This window comes from Meriones unguiculatus, chromosome 12 (assembly GCF_030254825.1).
Source record: "Meriones unguiculatus strain TT.TT164.6M chromosome 12, Bangor_MerUng_6.1, whole genome shotgun sequence".
Classification (NCBI taxonomy): domain Eukaryota; kingdom Metazoa; phylum Chordata; class Mammalia; order Rodentia; family Muridae; genus Meriones; species Meriones unguiculatus.
Genome location: NC_083360.1, coordinates 60,720,921 through 60,741,182, shown reverse-complemented (window position 1 = coordinate 60,741,182; position 20,262 = coordinate 60,720,921). Strand labels below are relative to the sequence as shown.

The following is a 20,262-nucleotide window of genomic DNA, read 5'->3' as shown; positions in this document are numbered from 1 at the left end:
AAAGACTCCTGTGCCCAGATATTTTGGTTCTGTTGCTCTCCTTGTGGACCTCCTGTCCTCTCCAGGTCTTACTATTTCCCACTTCTTTCATAAGATTCCCTGCACTCTGCCCAAAAGTTGGCCATTCTGCTTTGATATCCTGCAGAGTAGAGCTTTCAGAGGCCCTCTCTGGCAGGCTTCTGACCTGTTCCCTGTTTTCTTCTTCTTATAATCTCCATCCTGTTTGCCTTTCTGAATGGGGATTGAGCATTTTAACCAGAGTCCTTCTTCTTGATTAGTTTCTTTAGGTGTACAGATTTTAGTAGGTTTATCCTATATTATATGTCTAATATCCACTTATGAGTGAGTATATACTGTATATGTCTTTCTGCTTCTGGGATACCTCACTCAGGATGATCTTTTCCAGATCCCACCATTTACCTACAAATTTCATGATTTCCTTTTTTTTTTTTTTTGATTGCTGAGTAATATTCCATTGTGTAGATACACCATAATTTCTGTTTCCATTCCTCAGTTGAGGGGCATCTGGGTTGTTTCCAGGTTCTGGCTATTACAAATAAAGCTGCTACAAACATGGTTGAGCAAATATCCTTATTGTGTACTTGAGAATCTTTTGGATATATGCCTAGGAGTGGTATAGCTGGATCTTGAGGAAGCGCTATTCCTAGTTGTCTGAGAAAGTACCAGATTGCTTTCCAGAGTGGTTGTACCAGTTTACATTCACACCAGCCATGGAGGAGGGTTCCCCGTTCTCCACAACCTCTCCAGCATGTGTTGTCACTTGAGATTTTGATCTTAGCCATTCTGATGGGTGTAAGATGAAGTTTCAGGATTATTTTGATTTGAATTTCCCTGATGACTAAGGACACTGAGCATTTTTCTAACTGTTTTTTGGCCATTCAATATTACTCTATTGAGAATTCTCTGTTTAGCTCTGTACTCCATTTTTTAATTGGATTACTTGATTTGTTACTGTTTAACTTCTTGAGTTCTTTATATATTCTGGATATCAGCCCTCTGTCAGATATAGGGTTGGTGAAGATCCTTTCCCAAACTGTAGGCAGTCATTTTGTTCTGACAACAGTGTCTTTTGCTTTACAGAAGCTTTTCAGTTTTATAAGGTCCTATTTATTGATTGTTGATCTTAGAGCCTGTGCTGTTGGTGTTCTGCTCAGGAAGTTGTCTCCTGTTCTAATGAGTTCAAGGCTCTTCCCCACATTTTCTTCTAAGTGGTTTAGTGTATCTGGTTTTATATTGAGGTCTTTGATCCACTTGGACTTTAGTTTTGTGCAGGGTGATAAGTATGGATCCATTTGCATTTTTCTTCATGTAGACATCCAGTTAGACCAGAACCATTTGTTGAAGATGTTGTCTTTTTTCCATTGAATGGTTTTGGCATCTTTGTCAAAGATCAGGTGTCCATAAGTGTATGGATTTATTTCACGGTCTTCTGTTCGATTCCATTGATCCACCAGTCTGTTTCTATGCCAGTACCATGCAGTATTGTTGCTCTGTAGTACAGCTTGAGATCAGGGATGGAGATACCTCCTGAAGAACTTTTATTGTAGAGAATTATTTTAGCAATTCTGGGTTTCTTGTTATTCCATATGAAGTTGAGAATTTTTCTTTCAAGATCTGTAAAGAATTGTGTTGGTAATTTGATGGGAATTGCATTGAATCTGTAGATTGCTTTTGGTAAGATGGCCATTTTTACTATAGTAATCCTGCCAAGCCATGAGCATGGGAGATCTTTCCATCCTCTGATATCTTCTAATTCTTTCTTCAGAGACTTGAAATTTTTTTCATACAAGTCTTTGACTTGCTTGGTTAGGTTCACACCAAGGTACTTTATGTCTTTTGTGGCTATTATGAAGGATGGTGTTTCCCTAATTTCTTGCTCAGCCCTTTTGTCTTTTTTATACAGGAGGGCTACTGATTTTTTTTTTTTTTTTAGTTAATTTTGTATCCAGCCACTTTGCTGAAGGTGTATTATTTCTTATAACAGAAAAAAAAGAAAAAGAAAAAGAAAAAACAACTAATAACGTGCTTAAGAGGTCTTTAAAATTACCAGAGGCCGACACTGTAGGCGCCACTTGCTGGCACAGTTTCTCCACCAGGTTTCCTTCCTCATTCTTTTCATGAGCCTCCGGGCTTGCAAGCCTCAGTGTCGGCTGCTTCCCTATGTTGGATCTCGGAGGATGGGGCTCCCTCACAGCCCACCTAGCCCACCTAGGCATTGAAAACTCAGTCTCCTTTCCTTTCTGAGGGCAGGATGAAATTTAAGATTAGAAGAACAAAAGCTCTCAATAAACTGAGGCAGGAGAAAAAAAAAAATACCAGATACCAGGGCTATTTAACAGTGTTTTTCTTTAGATGAGATAAACAAATGGAATTGTGGAATATTTTGTACTTTGGGTAACTATAATTTTTTAAACTGTGTAATAATTATTTTAGGTGAGTGACAGTAGCCTGTCATCCTTCACTCTCCCACTTTCTGGAATAAATCCATCAGAATCATTGGAAAGTAATGCAAAGAAGAACGCATGTAAGACTGGCTTAACTTTTACCTGCTTTGGATGTTGACACTGATTTTTGTTCTTTTGGATTGTTCACCACTGAGCACATTTCCTCCCCCAAACCATCCCATATCCTAATGCAGATATAAAACATGCCCTGGCCAAAATCCTGAGCAAATGAAGCATGCCCCATGACAGTTTTTCCCAAGCTATAGGTGCATCTGTAATTTTATCTTACAAGGAGATTTCTGTATTTGATTTTGTTCCTTATTTCTAACTCCAGTCAATCAGAAAATACCACTAAGCAAAGATTTCTCTTTTTTTTTTTTTCATAAAGTTACAAAAAAAAATTGAAAAAATTGACACAATCCTCCTGCGTTTTAATTACATGAAATCATGGCACAGAGGATTTTTGGCTTGGTGCATTGGTTGAAAGTTTTTCAAACTGAAGAAAATTGGCAAATGGCAGTCACCATTTGCAATGTGACTAATATTCTAGATTTTTTAAATCATCCATAACTATTCCTCTCTGCTGTGTGAGCAACTCTATCCAGCGCATAGTCTGTTCTTAATTCAGTCAGGGTGGACTGTGCAGTTTTTTAATCAGAGCTGACGCAGGAGGGAAGAACGGGATGGCATGCATGCTTTTCCACTTGGGGAACTAGAGCCCTCAGTGTGCTGGCTTTAATCATGCGCACTGCTGATAACCAAGTGTACCCTTTGGCAGTGCCACTCAGCTCCATGGATTGGCTAAAACGGTAGTAAGCGTAAACATGTCTTAACAACCGAATTTTTATCTACTTTTGCCTTTACAGTAGCATCTGAAATTCAGGGATTAAGAACAGTCGAAATAAAAAAGGTAATTTGCTGTCTTGTACATTGCTTTTTGTTTGTATTTTCCTGATGAACATTTTATAGTGCCCATCTGAAAAATATATATGTACATTGTAAGCAGTGCAAATAATGCAATTCCATCACTGACAGATTTCTTAAACATAATGAAAAATCCTTAATTATATTTTTCATATTGTCAAAAATGGTATCGCTCTGCCCCAACACAGACTATTTCTCTGCCTCATACTTGTGTTGATGAATGAGCATGTATTTAGGACACATGGCCTGATAGGCATGTGCAGCAGAGGACATGGCTGAGACCTCGTATACAGTCTCCCTAACAGTGGATGTTATCATTGTTTTATGCTTCATGTCCATTGCAGACCCATGAGACCCAGAGCTGTGCTGGGGCTGTGCATGTGCTCCAGGCCTTGCACTAGAAAGTGTAAGGTCCTGAGTGTGAACAAGGGCCTACTGGTTTTATACACTGGTCTTCTCACCTCCTGAGTTTGCCTGCCTTTTGTCAATCTCAACAGGATTTACTATGTGTCGACTGCTTTACTTCTCAAACAGATGTTTATTTCCCTAAACCACATGTGTCAAATGAAGTGTTTTCCACCCTCATACCTAGGAGGTCCTAACTGGTGACAGAATATTGTGTGTCAAAGAACAAACAAAAGGTCCGTTTAAAATACTACTTTGACCAAGATATGTCTGTTCCATGGCAGGGGCCTGCTGACTCACTGGGAATCAGCATTGCTGGAGGAGTGGGCAGCCCACTTGGTGATGTTCCTATATTTATTGCAATGATGCACCCAAATGGTGTTGCAGCTCAAACACAGAAACTCAGAGTAAGTTTTCCTGCTCACCAGGGTGGGTCTAGATAATCTAGGTGTTTCCACCTCCCAGTCCAGACAATGGCCAGGTGGGTTTCAATCTGCCTTTAAATACAGCTATGGCTGGGCTTACTTTGAATAAAGATAAAGAATAACAGAAGGGAACATGATCTTTGTCAGCTGCAGGATTGTAAGGAAATTACAACCTTGGAACACGTTAAGAAGAAAACAGAGTGTGTTCAGAGCACAAGTACAGAGGGAAACTTCCTTCACGTGTTTTACCCGCTTAGATGCTGACTTGATCATACCAAATTGGAAAACTTTGCTTATTTTATTATAGATTTTACTGACACATTTAATGCAAATATGACCTCAAATACTGTAACACATGTACATTTGCTTCAAGGCTAAGGGATCACCTCAATGTCCAGCACTGTGCTGGAACCCCGCTGAGAGCCCAGCACCCCGTAGGTGGCAGCTTTGTCTCTGAGGAAAATCTCTTAAGCCCAAGCTGAAAACAAGGCCTCCAGAAGAACCATACCTTAGTTAAATAACCTCAGGTTTGGGAATGATCCTGCACTTCCACATCTACGATGGACACTGAGAAACTGGTTATTCCCTAGTGCCATGGGGTCAGCTGACTTCCTACATGACAGCAGAGAACACTTTAAACGAGGGAGTAGGGCTCTCCTGCGACTGTTCAGCTCTGCTCTGTGAAAGAGCCAAGCAAGGAAGCATGCTGTCTTCCAACCACATTTGATTAACCAAAGTGGGCACTGTGCCAACTTGGCTCCCTTGCCCTTATTTTGCCAACCTCTTACTTATGGTCTCATCTAACATGGTGATAGTGTCCAGAGATAATCTGGCTTCCAAATGACACTGGTACTTTATGGTTTTAATAAGTAATCTCTTACCCAGGAGGAAAGTAGTCCAAGGAAGAGTGACTTTGTTCTCATTGCTCTCCCTTCCCCAGAACTTTCAAATCCCCTGGCCATCTCTTTCTGTAATTGCTTCTTAGACTTGAGCTAGTGGTTTCCATGGTTATATTTCAGTGGCTGGTGGCAACTTGGGTGTGGTGTAAGTGGTAGAGAAGACTGTGGTAGCCTGTCCATCTATCTGCAGGGCGGCTGTTTGTCTTGCAGGTCGGGGATAGGATTGTCAGCATTTGTGGCACATCCACTGAGGGGATGACTCATACGCAAGCCGTTAACTTGATGAAAAATGCCTCTGGCTCCATTGAGATGCAGGTAAGGATCTATCCCAAGCACTGTTCAGAACATAGGGAGCCTGAGGACACAGGAGCCCTGGTGCTAAGTAAAACAGTTCAATCTTCTGCTGCTGTTCTATTTAATATATCCCTAGAAGGTCAGTGATTAAATTGAGAGCTCCAAAGAAGCATTACGAAACATGTTCTGTAACATTTCATCCTGGTGCCTTTATTATTCCACATTTTATATCTAAAGGGAAAACTACAGCACCTTAGCAGCCAACGTTTGTTAGAATCTTGTGTGCCCTATGAGTATCATGTCTTCTAAACATCTTTGAAAAATAACTGCGCATGAGGTCATGATTTTAAAACATCAAAAATAATTGTAGAATTTAATTTGGGATATTTTTACTATCTAGACAGTTAAGAGGTAGCTGGGCATTGTGAAATTCCTTTCTTTTTAATAATATTTTTTCTGTGACTAAGTAGGCAGTAAAACACTCATTTTAATCCAAGTTCGTTGTTTTTTGGAGAAAAGTCCTTTGGGGTCTCTCGAGCTAGATGACCGTGTGTTTTTCTCTTTCCCTTTGCCCACACAGGTAGTTGCTGGAGGAGACGTGAGTGTGGTCACAGGGCATCAGCCAGAGCGTGCCAGTCCTTGTCTTGCTTTTACTGGGCTGGCATCAAGCAGTATATTTCCGGATGATTTAGGGTAAGCAGTACATTATCGGTAGTATATCATTTCTTACTTTCAAACCAAATCGTCCGGACAGTTTTAGTTTCTGTCCTATCTTTCCAGCATTCTTACAGAGGTAAAATAATGGGAGAGGACATGCGAAGTAGAAAGCACAAATACTTTTAACTGTCAGCTAGTTAGAGGTAAAAATATTAAGCCAGTTGCCAGGTCAGAGAAGGCTAGACTAACGGACAGCTGCCTAGTCAGAGGTGAATAGATTATAGACAGTTACCTAATCAGAGATGAGTAGATAGATTATGAACAGCTGCCTGGTCAGGGATGGCTAGATTATAGACAGCTCTTCACGCTACTGCACTTCCTGAGTTTTCAGTTTTGAATTATTTTTTGAGAGGAATATTGCTTTTGTTCATTGAACTTTGATTGAAAACATCGAGTAGATTGGAAAACAACACTAAATGTAAAAGCCCTAGAAAAGAGGAAGAGTAAGAAGAGGCACATTTAAATTTTCAACTCACTTGATGCTACCCTCTCTTATTTACAATTGATTGTTCTGTCTGAAGCTGAGACTACCGTTTATGACCCTCCATTATGGTCTTCTGGACTTTCACCCTCTCCTCATAAACTGGAAAAAGAATGAGAATTTCTGTGGTATGAGAACATGCAATAAATAACATACAGAAATATGCTGGCTGTAGTCAGGTAATGCATGAAGCACAGAGAGGCAACAGTGTCTGTGTGTGTGTGTGTGTGTGTGTGTGTGTGTGTGTGTGTGTGTGTAAAACCTCTTTTCTCCTTCCCTTTTCTGCAGACCTCCGCAGTGTAAGACCATCACACTAGACCGAGGACCAGATGGCTTAGGCTTTAGCATTGTCGGAGGCTATGGCAGCCCTCATGGAGACTTACCAATTTATGTTAAAACAGTGTTTGCAAAGGTAAGCTTGCAACTTTTAACCATCCTATTCCCTAATAAACATTAATTAGTCCTGGTCAGCAGCTGGCTTATTAGTTTATGGCCTGAGGTGATGCCAAATGGTTAATGGTGATATTTTCTTTCTAAATTCCCTGCAGAAACATGTCATTAAATATTTTTGAGGTTTAGATATGTTTAAAGAAAAATAGTTGAAATTGAAACTCTCAGCAATAATGAACATGAAATAATTAATGAGGCCTGTGCTTTTCATTTAAAAGCAAGTCATACATGATGATCTTTTGAAAATAATATATCTACTGTCAAGGACTAGTGTGTTTTCCTCTGTGTTCTTTTGTAGCTGTAAAATCAAAAGTAGGTACAGAAAAATGCATAAAATGCATCCCAAATTATGACTAAAGTGTTTATATGTTTGGTGTTTATAAGTTTAATTTCATTGAAGAAAAGAAAAGATATTTTAAATTCGAGGAGTGGTGAGCAGACCTGCTATCTACAATAAAGCATCATTTGCAATCAAGGGATTCAATTACTTTTGTAAAGAAAGCGCTGTATATAGTTGTAGAAATCTACCAAACTATCTTAAGAATGTATAGAATAAGAATAAAGAGACTGTAATTTTGATGAAATCATTAAAATAACGGAAATGCATATCATGTCTAACTTTGTTGTTAAGACTTCTTTTTAAAGACTATAAAATCGAACAGTGTTTCCTCCAGAAGAAAACTAAGAATCTTGTATTTTACAGTCTAAAAGAGCAAAGTGAATGTCAGGCCTGTAAAGATTTCATTCGGGCACTTTAAGTGCCATGGTCCTTTAATTTTATGGAAATTTCTATTATTTAGAAAAATACTACTATTTTCAACCAATTTAAAGTGCTGTTCTTATGGCAAACTAGCTTAATTTGTGATTTTTTTAAGTTATTGGTATATCTAAAAATATAGACAGCATTTGCCAATGAATAGAAGCTCCATGCAATCATTTTCCTCAGCCTAGGAACAATTTATTTAAGGCATGCTAGTTAGAACATATTTTAAGAATTTCATCATTATACGCTCCTCATTAACTTTTCCATATTTTTAATCTTATATTTAATTGCATAATTATCTTCTATGTGCATGCCTTTAGTTCTCTTTTAAATAGCTATGTCTGTGTTTAATCATAATTATTTAGGGCCTATAGGAATAGGAAGGCTCTCTTTACCCTTGCAGTAAGAACCAAGACGACTTGAGCAGTCTTTCTTTCCAAAGCTGAGAAAGAATTACACTTAGCAGTGTGTGTGTGTGTGTGTGTGTGTGTGTGTGTGTGTGTGTGTGTGTGTTGGGAGGAAGGAGCTTGTCCCTGGGGTGTATGCTGGAGATGGAATTCAGAGCCTCATGGATACTGGATAGACACTGCATGAGTGGCATCTCCCCAGCACAGGAATGATTTTTAAATCATCACTTTGCCTTACCCTGGTCAGCCTCCATGTGGGCTTTCTCTCTCTGCAAATCTGTGGATTCTGTAGTCTCATAGCATTGTTGATGAAGCTCCTTCCTGGTCTTTTGTCTTTCCAGAGGCCCTCTTTACAGGCTAGAAAAGTCTAGTTTCTATGAAACCATTCCTGCTAGGCAGATGCCCAAATATTCTTTATTAATTTTAGTTGCCACCAACTGCTGTACTAAACAGCCAAAAAAACATCTAGCTACTCTGATGACTGCTAAATTCACTCCCAGATTGGAATCTCAGTGTTAAAACCATTTTGGAGAAAGGCGTCTTTTGTGTGTGTTCATCATGCCTAATGGTATGGGGTGCCAGGAGCAATGTGTGTGTACATGCAGAGCAATTTGCATTCTTGTTCAGCTCTTTCTCTTTGTGTGAGGCTGAATTCTTTCACAAATAAACAAACCTACTTTATAATTGCAGGGAGCAGCCGCTGAAGACGGCCGTCTAAAAAGGGGCGATCAGATCATTGCTGTCAACGGGCAGACTCTAGAAGGGGTAACCCATGAAGAGGCAGTTGCCATCCTTAAGCGGACAAAAGGCACTGTCACCCTCATGGTTCTCTCTTGAACTGGCTGTCAGAGCTGAACCAGCTCACCTCCGACTGTAACAGAGTGAAACTGCCATATGGACTTCCTATGCTGTGCTCTTTGGGGGAAGACGAACATTTAGTGATTTGTTACTGACAACCAAACATTTTTTTTCTTTCCCCTTGTATTTCATGGGTCCTAAACTCAGAGAAGGAATTTTTGTATAAGTCAACCTCAATTTATATTTTGAAGCTATCTAACAATTTATTGTCACATGGACAAAATTTTCATATGTTCATCTTGTTAGTATGGAAACAAGATAATTCAAAGCTAACCAAAAGAAATAGCTTCAGAAAATTAGGATTAAAAAGTGAAAATTTATGAAGAAGAAGTGGAAAAGGAAGAAGAAGAAGAGGAGGAAATAGTAGTAGTCGTCTTGAGTTTTATAGAAGTGCCCCAATCCTGCAGTCCAAAAAAAAAAAAAAAATTCACAATAATTTTTAATAGTCTAATGTTTTAAAATTGTGAACATTGCAGCATATTGGGTGTGTTTCCCTGTAATGTGTATTTTTTCTGCTAAAATTTTTAGCAGTCTTCTTAAGCTTTAAAAAGAAACTGCGTTTAATGCATATCTTGGTGTTCATTTTCAGGTTTTGACCTGCTATGTTTCATGTTGTTTCATGTTTCTTCATGTTTCATGAAGTAAAATAATGATACTATCCTGTGTTGGCTGCAGTTATTTTAGAAAACAGCTATCTAACTGTGTAAGACATAGGAGGAGCCCAGAACCTTCTAATGCTGATTTAACAGACTGATACAACATTGAAAATATGTTAGTGTACTGTGCTATTGTTTTTCCATTAGTATTAATCTTAATGGCATAGAAAGACGCAATTGGTTAGTAATTGTTTTGGTTGTATGCCATTAATAAATTGACAGAAAAATTAAGGGGGTTAATGCAACTTCATTTCATTGCCTTAGATTAACATCTCATAATACAATAGTTTAAGACTAAGGGAAACAGATGGAGCTGTTTACTGAGACAACTGGTGAGGAATCATCATGTGTTCAATCCCTTTTTAGAGCGTGAAACTCCTACATTAGAATATATAAAGTCACTTTAAATATTATCTGTATTTGTACCAGAAGTAGTGTACATATCTTTTATTATAGCATTCTTGTGCAAATGCAGAACTAAAGTGAATAAATAAGTTTCTGTGGTGTACAACAAACAAGCAGATGTTTCTTTGTTCTTTTTATTGGGGAAAAGCTTTATTATTCAAGATTTACTGTTTTAAATTGTTGAGTCTCATCATATATGCAATTAGAAGAAATTTGGAAAACATACTTATGCAAACCTCATGTTTTCACCTGCACAGTGTTTTCTAGCACCAGAGATTGCTAGGTTCCTTATGCGCTGAGGAAGATGGCATAGGAAGAGAAGTGTTCTGCTTCCACATTGGTTTTCAGGGATGTTACAGATGCAGTAAGGTTTGTGAAGAACTAAAATGCATCAGATGGAAATTATCTTACTGAACAAGCCAAGTCCGGATGGAGAACTGAGCAAGAAAGCTTTGTCTGCAGATTCTGTCTCAAATTAGCTAATGAGAATGTGCATTCTCTCTCACTATTTTTTCTATAAAATGATAACTCATTTCACTGAAAAGCTTTGAGTTAATTTTTAAAATATAAGATAATATTTTCATATAACCATCCTGTGAGTTTAGTTGTCCATGTAATCCTCAAAAGGAATTAGCCAAAATGCAAATTGCAACAAATTTTTAGTCAGTCCTTGTCAGTTGAAGTAGTTGATTAACAAAATCAGTTTGCTGGTAACCTGTTGGTTTTTGGACATCTTTAAATGACCCTCTCTCACAAAGATATGCCTGAATCCTTTCATGGGATACTGTGTATGCTGAACTTAGCTACTTCTGCAAATTAGAAGTTTAAAAGATTTTTATAGGGGAATATTAGTATCAGTACTGGGGAAAAAATCAAGCAATCTAATTGATGTTTGAGACAATATGTCAGAGTAACAGCCCCCAACACACACACACGCATACACACACAAAAGAACAGGCATGTACCTGTCTTCACTTAAATAGTGTTGTCCTAAGAATACATACCCACTTGAATTTCAGAATGTAATGCTTGGAAATAGAATCTTTGCCAGTGTGATGAAAGCCTGGCTGGATTAGGATGGGTCCTGTCACAGGGGACAAAGGAGGAATGGCCATATGAATACGGAGGCAAAGACATCAGCCAAGGAACCTATGGAGGCAAGGGTCCATTCCGATGAAGCCCTTTATGGGGACTCCTTGATTTCAAGTTCCTGACTGAAAGAATTATGAGAAAATAAACTTTACACTGTCTTAAGCCACCGGTTGGCAGTACTCTATAAAGGAATCACTAGGTAAATAATGGCCTATTTTAATTTTATGTGCTGCTAAGATGCTATTAAGAAACATGAGGTGAGCTAGGTGCAGTGGTGCATACCTGTAATTACAGTACTGAGGGAGGCATGGGCAGGCAAATTTCTGTGAGTTCAAGGCCAGCCTGGTCTACAAAGCCAGTCCAGGACAGCCAAGGCTACACAGAGAAACCTTGTTTTGAAAAATTAAAAAAAAAAAAAGCAACAAGAAAAACAAACAAGAAACATGAGGAAAAGGAATCAGAGTTAAAACCTGAAAATAAAAAGAATGTAGATTCTATAAAGAAGCAAAGACATGCTTCCTCTTATTATTTTCTACAAGTGATGGAAGAGGAACACACTTAGTTTAAAATTAATCTTACAGTATTAATGTTTTATATGATACAACACACACAATGGTTGCCTATAAATTCAGTGTTATTGTCAAGTTAAACTGGAAACCACCACAGATTTCTGGTGCTGTTCCTCATTACTGCCGAGGGATAATTATAGCAGTAATGATGTGTTAACTTCATTTGTAACATGCTAGTGAGGGGCATAATAAGTCTGTGGAATGCCTGTATCAGAAGACTGAATCCTGAAGGAGAAGACAAAAAGAAGAGGTCTTTTTCTTCACCTAAGAATCCTGAGAAAGCAAATGTTGACAGACATGAGGAAGGGAAGGGAGCGCTTGCCTTGTCTGAGGTAGATGGCACTAAGCCCGTTTAGATTTGCTCAGGTAGTTTGTTGTCTGAGTGCCAACCACCCTCTTCAGATCTCAGAGTGAAGCTGGGAGTTGAAAGGTTGCCTGCAGAGAGACAGAAGGAATGGGCTTTGTGCTTTCAGTGTGGGAACATCAGAGCTCTCATCGCATGCTTTCCGCAGCCCTGCTGTGTTGTTTCCAGTTCATGACAGATCTGGAATGCATTTGATTTGCGCAGAGATGTCCCTGCACTTTGTCTACTAGGAATTAATGTTAAACTTTGCCCTTTGAAAGGGAGCTGTTTATAAGGCTAGATTGGCCTTCGTTATTTCAAGAGATAAAAAAGAAAGCTGTTGGTGCCAAGAAAATGTCTATATAAAAGAGAAAGAAGTTCAGGGAAAATAACCATTCTTGAAGTGATTTCTGTGTGCTTTACATTGCAGCTTCTCTTGCCTCAAGATGTAAGGATTCCAAATTGTCCGCTTCATTGTAGACTGAAGACAAAATATTTGTGTAATCATTTAACTCTAAGCCAAGTACTGAAACTTGACAGTAGGCCCTAAAAGAAATTCTATCAGAGAGGTGACTCTGTGGTTATAATCTCAGAATTGTCCCACTGAAAATATGTGTATTTTAAAGCATGGTACTTAGACAGCTTTAGGCAGTCTTTTTGGAGCAAGTTTCTCCTTGTTTTCATACTCAGTATTATGTCTGAGGAGATAGTGTCTGTAATCCTGTTGGTCCATGCCATTGACTTTCCATACCTATAATTTTCTCTTTTCATGGTACCCTGAAGTTGCTTCGTGCCCTGTCTCTCACTCTCTCTCTCTCTCTATCTATCTATCTCCTTCTCCCTTCCTCCCCCGCTCCCCCATGTATGCGTATGTGTGTGCCTGTGTGTAAGTTTCTTGTGTTCTTTGCTTGTGTGGCCCAATTCCTCTGCTTTATAAGTATCTTTCAATACTCTTAGCTTCTAGTAAGGCCTTCCACTGAGTTTCTAACTGGGTTACTGAGTTTTTCAATTCCATCTTCATTTCAGCTTCAGCATTCTTCAGTATTTGGAATTCAGTTTTCCAAACCTGAATTATCTTTGTCCCATTTTATTTCAGCTGTGTAATTTTGTGTCCTTGGATATCACTCAAGTGTGTTTAAGTTCATTCAACTGTTATGTCATTGGCAAATATTCTGTGACCCTTTCTTTCCTTCTTCTTGCCATGTATGTTCAGAAAATATATACGAGAAATCCAGCTATGGAGTATTTTTTTTTTTTTTAGTGATTGGTGGGAGACGGTCCAGCCCATTGTGGGTGGTGCTATCACTGGGTTAGTGGTCCTAGTTCTGTAAGAAAGTTGGCTGAAAAAGCCATGTGGAGCAAGTCAGTAAGCAGCACCCCTGCATGGCCTCTGACTCAGCTCCTGCCTCCAGGTTTCTACCTTGTCTGAATCTCTGTCCTGACTTCTTTGATGATAACAGTGATGTGGAAGTATAAACCAAGTAAACACTTTCTTCCTCAAGTTGCTTTGGTCATGGTTTTACCACAGTAGTAACCCTGACTAAGACAGTCATTCAATTTAAATGTCTTGAGAGGAAGCTTATCTCACTACTTTGAGAAGTCAGCATGACTTAAAATAAATACCAAATAATAGAGGCGAAAATACCTAGGAGTTACAGTCTTAAGTTGAGCCCTGATTTTCCTTAGTAAGGAAGTACCGTCATTGTTGACATCAGCAACTCAATGGAAACTTGTCCCAACTTAAGAAACTTTGAGTATTTTTTTTCTTTCCATGATTCTGTATTTGCTAGCTCCTAGGCCACCTAAAGTGATGTGTTTCCGCCTTTGAAAAATTGTTCTAATGCAGGAATACTGCTTCCTCAAGATCCAGCTATACCACTCCTAGGCATAGATCCAAAATATGCCCAAGCACACAACAAGGACATTTGTTCAACCATGTTTGTAGCAGCTTTATTCATAATAGTCAGAACTTAGAAACAACCCAGATGTCCCTCAATGGAGGAATGCATACAGAAATTGTGGTTCATTTACACAATGGAATACTACTCAGCAATTAAAAACAAGGAAATCATGAAATTTGCAGGCAAATGGTGGAACCTACAAAAGATCATCCTGAGTAAGGTATCCCAGAAGCAGAAAGACACATGGTACATACTCACTTATAAGTGGATACTAGACCTATGAGATAGGATAAACATACTAAAATCTGTACAAGCTAAACAAGGAGGATCCGGGGTAAGAAGATCAATCCTTACTTAGAAAGACAAATAGGATGGACATTGGAAGTCAGAGAAAACAAGAAGCAGGATAGGAGCCTACCATAGAGGGACTCTGAAACACTCTACCTAGCAGTATATCAAAGCAGATGCTGAGACTCATGGCCAAACTTTGGGCAGAGTACAGGGAATCATATGAAAGAAGAGAGAGTAAGATCTGAAGAGGACAGGATCTCCACAAGGACTAAATAATCTGGGCACAGGGGCTTATCTGAGACTGATTCTCCAACTGGGGACCATTCATGGATATAACCTAGAACCCTTGCTCGTACGTAGCTCATGGAAGCTCAGTGTCCAAGTGGCTTCCCTAATAAGGGGAACAGGGAATGTCTCTGGCATGAACTCTGAAGCTAGCCCTTTGACCTCTCCAACCCCTATGGGGAGGAGCCTAGCTAGGCCACAGAGGAGGACATTGCAGCCATTCCTGGTGAGATCTGATAAGCTAGGGAGAGATGGAAGGGGAGGAGGACCTCCCCTATCAGTGGACTTAGAGAGGGACAGGGAGATGAGGAAGGGAGGGTGAGATTGGGAGGGATTGGGGGAGGGGGCTACAGCTGGGATACAAAGTAAATAAACTGTAACTAATATTAAAAAATAAAAATTTAATTTAAAAATTGTTCTAATGCAAAGAAGATATGTTAATAGCACTTTAGTTTCCTTCAGGGTAAAAGCTAGCCAGTCATTTCCAAGCTTTAAAGGTTCCTTACTACTGTTGACGCTGTAAGATGTTCACTAAAATGGATCAGGACATGACATCTGTTGATGTACTTTTGGCAATCTGAATTTGAAATAAAGGACAAATGACATAGATTAATAAAGTGAAATTAATGCTATGGTACTATTCAGTCAAGCAAATACCCTCTTGCACCTAGAGGGCGCTGCAGAAGGCAGGTATTCCTAATTATGCACCCTGCTGCTTTTAAGTGTACTGACAAAAAATAATCTCACAGCTGAGTATATAGCATTCACTTGACGGCTCCAGAAAAGGTTGAGGGAGGCAGCCAAGATACAAATCCTTGTTTTATGAAAAAACAAAAACCAAACCAAACAAACAAACAAAAAAACAGTTATTTAAGTGAGATAAATATGTGATTTTTAAAACAAATCATTGCAATCATTGTCTTTTCTGTGAGTTTTGTATCTAAAAATGATTTCCCTCAAGCCAGTAAGAAAGTGCTTAAATGCAAGCAAATTATTACTAAAAGAAATAATTTGCTAGTAGAATTCTAAATAAGTTAATTTTCTACATTTAAACTACACTCAGTTATTGCTAACATGTTTATAAACAATTCTTTAACAAGTGACTTTTCTAAAAAATATATTGCAATAATTATGATTAAGTACATAGACAATGGTTTGCTACAGATACTACAAAAAGACTGAGCATTGAATCTACACATGCATGTCACACACACACACACATACACTGCCACTCACTTCTATTTTCAATTTCAGAATAATGATTCAGCCATTTTATTTTTCTTATAATTAGATATATGTGTTCACCGACATCTTCAAAGTAAAGGAGATGAAGCTGAGGAGATGGCTCTGTCCACAAAGTGCTGCAAAAGCAAGAGGGCCTGCATCTAGAACGTCAGAACCCTGTAAGTGGCAGGTGTGTTTGTACACGTAGGCAGTGCCAGCCCTGTGGGGGCAGAAACAGGCAGATCCTCAGGATATCACTGGCCAGCAAGCCTACCCCACTAGTAAGTTCTGGGTTAAATATTCAGCTCCATTAAAGATGTCGTGCAGACACTCAGCTGTGAAGCACTAAATAGAAGCTAAGTGTTATGGTTTGGGTTTTAGATGTCTTTCAGTAACTGTGTATGGAGTCTTGATTACCAGTCTGTGGTAGGAGCCAGGTCCTGCCTAACAGGAGGGAACTAAATCATTTGAGGAATATCTTTGAGACTTGTACCAACACCTGTCCCTTCCTTTGGAGCTCTCACCATGTCACTGTGCCTAAGCACAGTCGCAGAAGCGGTGGGGCAAAGTAACCACAGACTGAGACCAGCAAGACCCTGAGCCAAAATAAAGCTCCCTTCCCTGTGGCTCAAGTGTTTTGTCACAGCAACAGCTAACAAGAGTATACGGATTTTATGGGATGTTCCACCAAAACAGAGAACGTGCCATCAGGCATTTACGGAAAAGGACTGTGGTGCTTTTTAAGAACGAGTGGGGCATTGGAGATATGGTTCAGTGGTTAAGAGCAGTGGCTGCTCTCCCGGAGGACCCAGGTTCAGTTCGCAGCACCCACATGACAGCTCACAACTGTCTGTAACTCCCGTTCTAGGAGATCTGATAACCTCACACTCATGCACATAAAATAAAATTTAATAAATTATAATAAAAAAGAACAATATAATTATAATAAAAAAGATATGTTTGGAGACTTGCAGGGCATTTAGTTCTAATTTTACTAAATTATACATTTAATAAAAATTCATAATAGTTATTACCATTTGGATAAAGAGTAACCCATCATCCACATCTGTTTGCAGATGCTTCGTTCTTTCTAGTCAGTAGTTTTTTTTCTGAAGTTTTTCCTGTCTGTACATTACAGCATTTTTAGTAATGGTGTCCTTAGCATACTCGCCCAACCCTTGCCTTCTTGTGTTTGCATTTTTTTTTTATTGTGACGCATACCTACTAAATTTCTTATGCTAAAGGAACTGGAGATTATTCAGAAGTAAAATGAAGAGGGAGACTTTTGGCTCTCTGACCCTTGGCTTGGCTCCTTACTAGAAGGCAGCTCTGCCTGTCTGTGAGATGGGACTGTGGGCAGCATTCGTGCCTGTCTGTGAGATGGGACTGTGGGCAGCATTCGTGCCTGTCTGTGAGATGGGACTGTGGGCAGCATTCGTGCCTGTCTGTGAAATGGGACTGTGGGCAGCATTCGTGCTTTGTTTTTATCAAACGAGAATCAATGTCTGCACCTGTTACTCCCGAAATGCCAGTGTGCGTTAGGGCTGTGATAGGCTGAATGGCATGGCAGGACATGTCTGAGGCAGTGTGCTAACGCTAGTATTCATTATAGCCCAGACTTCACAGTGACCTACAAAGCACTCGCCTAATTTTTGTCCCATCTTTTCATAATTACTGCTTAGAAGAGGAAGAAGCTAAAATACAAAGAAGCCCAGACAGAGAAGTGCGCCCTCCTCCCTTGGCTGCATGAATGTGCCTTAGTATTATAAGAAAGAATTGCTTTCAATGGGAGCTTCTTAAACCCAGCAAGAGTTTTTTGTCAATAATTGAAGTGTCAGTACTTACATAATAAGCCAGATACTTAGTTTTCAAACTAACCAGGAAATTGTGTGATGTGTTTCATTTATATTACGCTTTTCCAGTCCTCTGTGTCAGATTAATTAGAAGAAACAGATCCATTTCCATGTCTTTTTTAGATACAGTCATTGCAAAAGTAAGGGAGACTGAGGAAATCAGATTGCTCGACTTAATAGGCTTCTAGATACTGAGTGAGATCCAACTGTTTGCCAAATGTCTGCTTTCTCCTGCATTAGGTACTTTTTCAAAGGACACTGAGGCCTTTTGGGTTTTTGTGGTGCCTGTTTAGGGTGCTTTATTCTGCAGATTGATAACAAAGTAGAGAACGGTAAAGAGGACTTTATGTCTATCTCTAATGATGACCACCTTGGCATGCTCTGCAGGTCACATCCTCAGCTTTCCAGGCAGAAGACAAATAGCCCACAACCCACCTTTCTAGCTCTGATGCTAGATGGGTTAGATTTATAAATCGGTCTTGACCCTTCCTTGGGAGTCAGGTGTTTTGTGAATATTTGTAAAATAAGCCATGCATTTCAGATACTCAACAGCAATGAAGGACAAAGAATGTTTTCAAAGCATTAGAGATACGTGGTCCTGAAGATGCGCACATGCCCCACAGGTGGAACAGTCACCTGCTGACAGCTGTGTTCCTGTGCAGCTAGATGTGAGTGCATGTCAGAGTTCTAATACAAATTTCTGAAGTATGAAATTCTTTGGAATTTTTCCCTTTCTAGCCACAGTTTGCAAAGGCATGATATACTTACTGTGATTTTGCTACCTAGGAGGCTCATTTATTTGCAACTTTCAAATGAAAAAGTAAAAGGTAAGTAGAAATTCTTTAACGTGAAGTTTCTATAGTTCAGAGTCTTCATGTGCTAAAGAATTTGCAAAAGAATATTTTAGACCATGCGGATTTAATAGGAAAAAAAGACAATAGTGTCACAGATCATGTTTGCCTTCTCTAAACATATTTCTTTGTGGGAATAATACAAGCCCACGAGATTTTAGAGTTCTAACTATGTAACAAATGTGATTTTGTTAGTTTTAATTGTGTGTGTGTGGGGGGCTGTGTTTGCATGAGCACAGGAGCCTAAGGGGTTCCCGCAGATTCCCTGGAGCTATAGTTCCAGATGATTGCGAGGGCCCTGACGTGGGAGCTGGGAACTGAACTCAGGTCATCAAGAGCAGAGGACCACCAAGCCATCTTTCCAGCCCCTAGGAGATGTGAGCTTTGAAAGCAGCATATAACTATATTATTGGGATCATTTCTGTGGTCCATTAAAGCATTGTAGATATTGGTCATTGCTCATACAGGTGTAGTATGTATATACTGCACATATAAAACTGTGTGTTTATAGCTAGTTTGATTAAAAATCATAACATTGACAAAGCACAGTCTACATATATATTGCCTGTCATTTTCCTGCTCTATACTCTAGAAATAAAATCTTACTGCTGGTGCAGTGATTGACAAATAGCATACCATATAATTCTGCAAAAATAGGAGGCGAAATATAACTTTTTGTAGTAGTTGAGCCAGAACTCTGGAGACCAAGGCTCTCTGGTGTGAATGGGCTTGTTGAGCCCTTTCTAGATTCCAGCAAGGAAAGGAGCAGGCCCAGGATGGGTTCTGTAGCTGCCAGCAGAAGAGCTGGGCATGGGAAGCACATCTGACGAGCATGGGCGCTGAGCATATTTTTGTAACAAAACTGCATAGAAGAAAGCCAGGTGCTGGTGATGCACACCTTCAATCCCAGCACTCAGGAGGCAGAGGCAGGTAGATCTCTGATTTCCAGGATTGCCAGGGCTACACAGAGAAACCCTGTCTCAAAACCTAAATAAATAAATAGAGGGAGAAAAAAAAAACATTGTTTGCCTTGAATCTACAAATGGCTATAAAGCAGAAAGGTGGGATAGGTGAATCAGGAAATGTTTAGGGACGAGGACAGTCCCTAAGGAAAGCTACCCTATGGCTTGCAGATTTGTTGAGATTATAACAGCCTTGATATCTGATTGAGCAGTGATGTGGCCCTGCTAGTCACCGGCCTGGAGCTCACATTGAGGTTCTGACCTGCATCCAGGAATAAAGCCTCCAAGTAGGCGATAGCGGATTGACTTCTGTCATCCCTCATTCCTCTTCGCCATCTTCTAGCCTTGAGGATCATATTTAGTATCACAAAATATTTCATCATGAGTATATAATTCTAAAAAAATATCACAAGTGACCAATTGAACAAAAAGCTCTCATCCACCTGTAGTATGGCCTGTCTATTGTCTTTATCAATCCTCTATCTTAGATATCGGTGCTTTATGACATGTTTTACTATTTTTATCTACATCATGAGCTCAGTTTCCTACATTAGGAACAATATTAAAGGAAGAATTTTGCTCAGTGGAACTGGTGGCAGGAGGTGAAAAGGGATAAAGGGGGAAAAGGAGAAGCAAGAGAAGCTAGAGGAAGGCAAATCTACTCTTGGGATTTCTGCCCCAGGCTTGAAAGTTACCAGTGGACTTCCTAGGCCAGTTGGGCGAGCCCATTTTCTGACTCTAA

General features: G+C 39.4%; 1 protein-coding gene across 4 annotated transcripts in view; it reads left to right on the top strand.

The window, feature by feature from the left end:
* Positions 1-10,262, top strand: part of Mpdz (multiple PDZ domain crumbs cell polarity complex component) — a 169,295-nt gene extending 159,033 nt beyond the window's left edge. For all 4 annotated transcript variants that reach the window (XM_060365776.1, XM_060365775.1, XM_021642667.2 and 1 more), the window contains 7 exons: positions 2,455-2,545; positions 3,332-3,375; positions 4,079-4,201; positions 5,329-5,433; positions 5,993-6,105; positions 6,899-7,022; positions 8,921-10,262. In XM_060365776.1, coding sequence (XP_060221759.1) covers positions 2,455-2,545; positions 3,332-3,375; positions 4,079-4,201; positions 5,329-5,433; positions 5,993-6,105; positions 6,899-7,022; positions 8,921-9,067 — 747 coding nt within the window. In that variant the 3' untranslated portion in view covers positions 9,068-10,262. The remainder of the gene's footprint in view (positions 1-2,454; positions 2,546-3,331; positions 3,376-4,078; positions 4,202-5,328; positions 5,434-5,992; positions 6,106-6,898; positions 7,023-8,920) is intronic.
* The last annotated feature ends 10,000 nt before the right edge of the window (positions 10,263-20,262 follow it).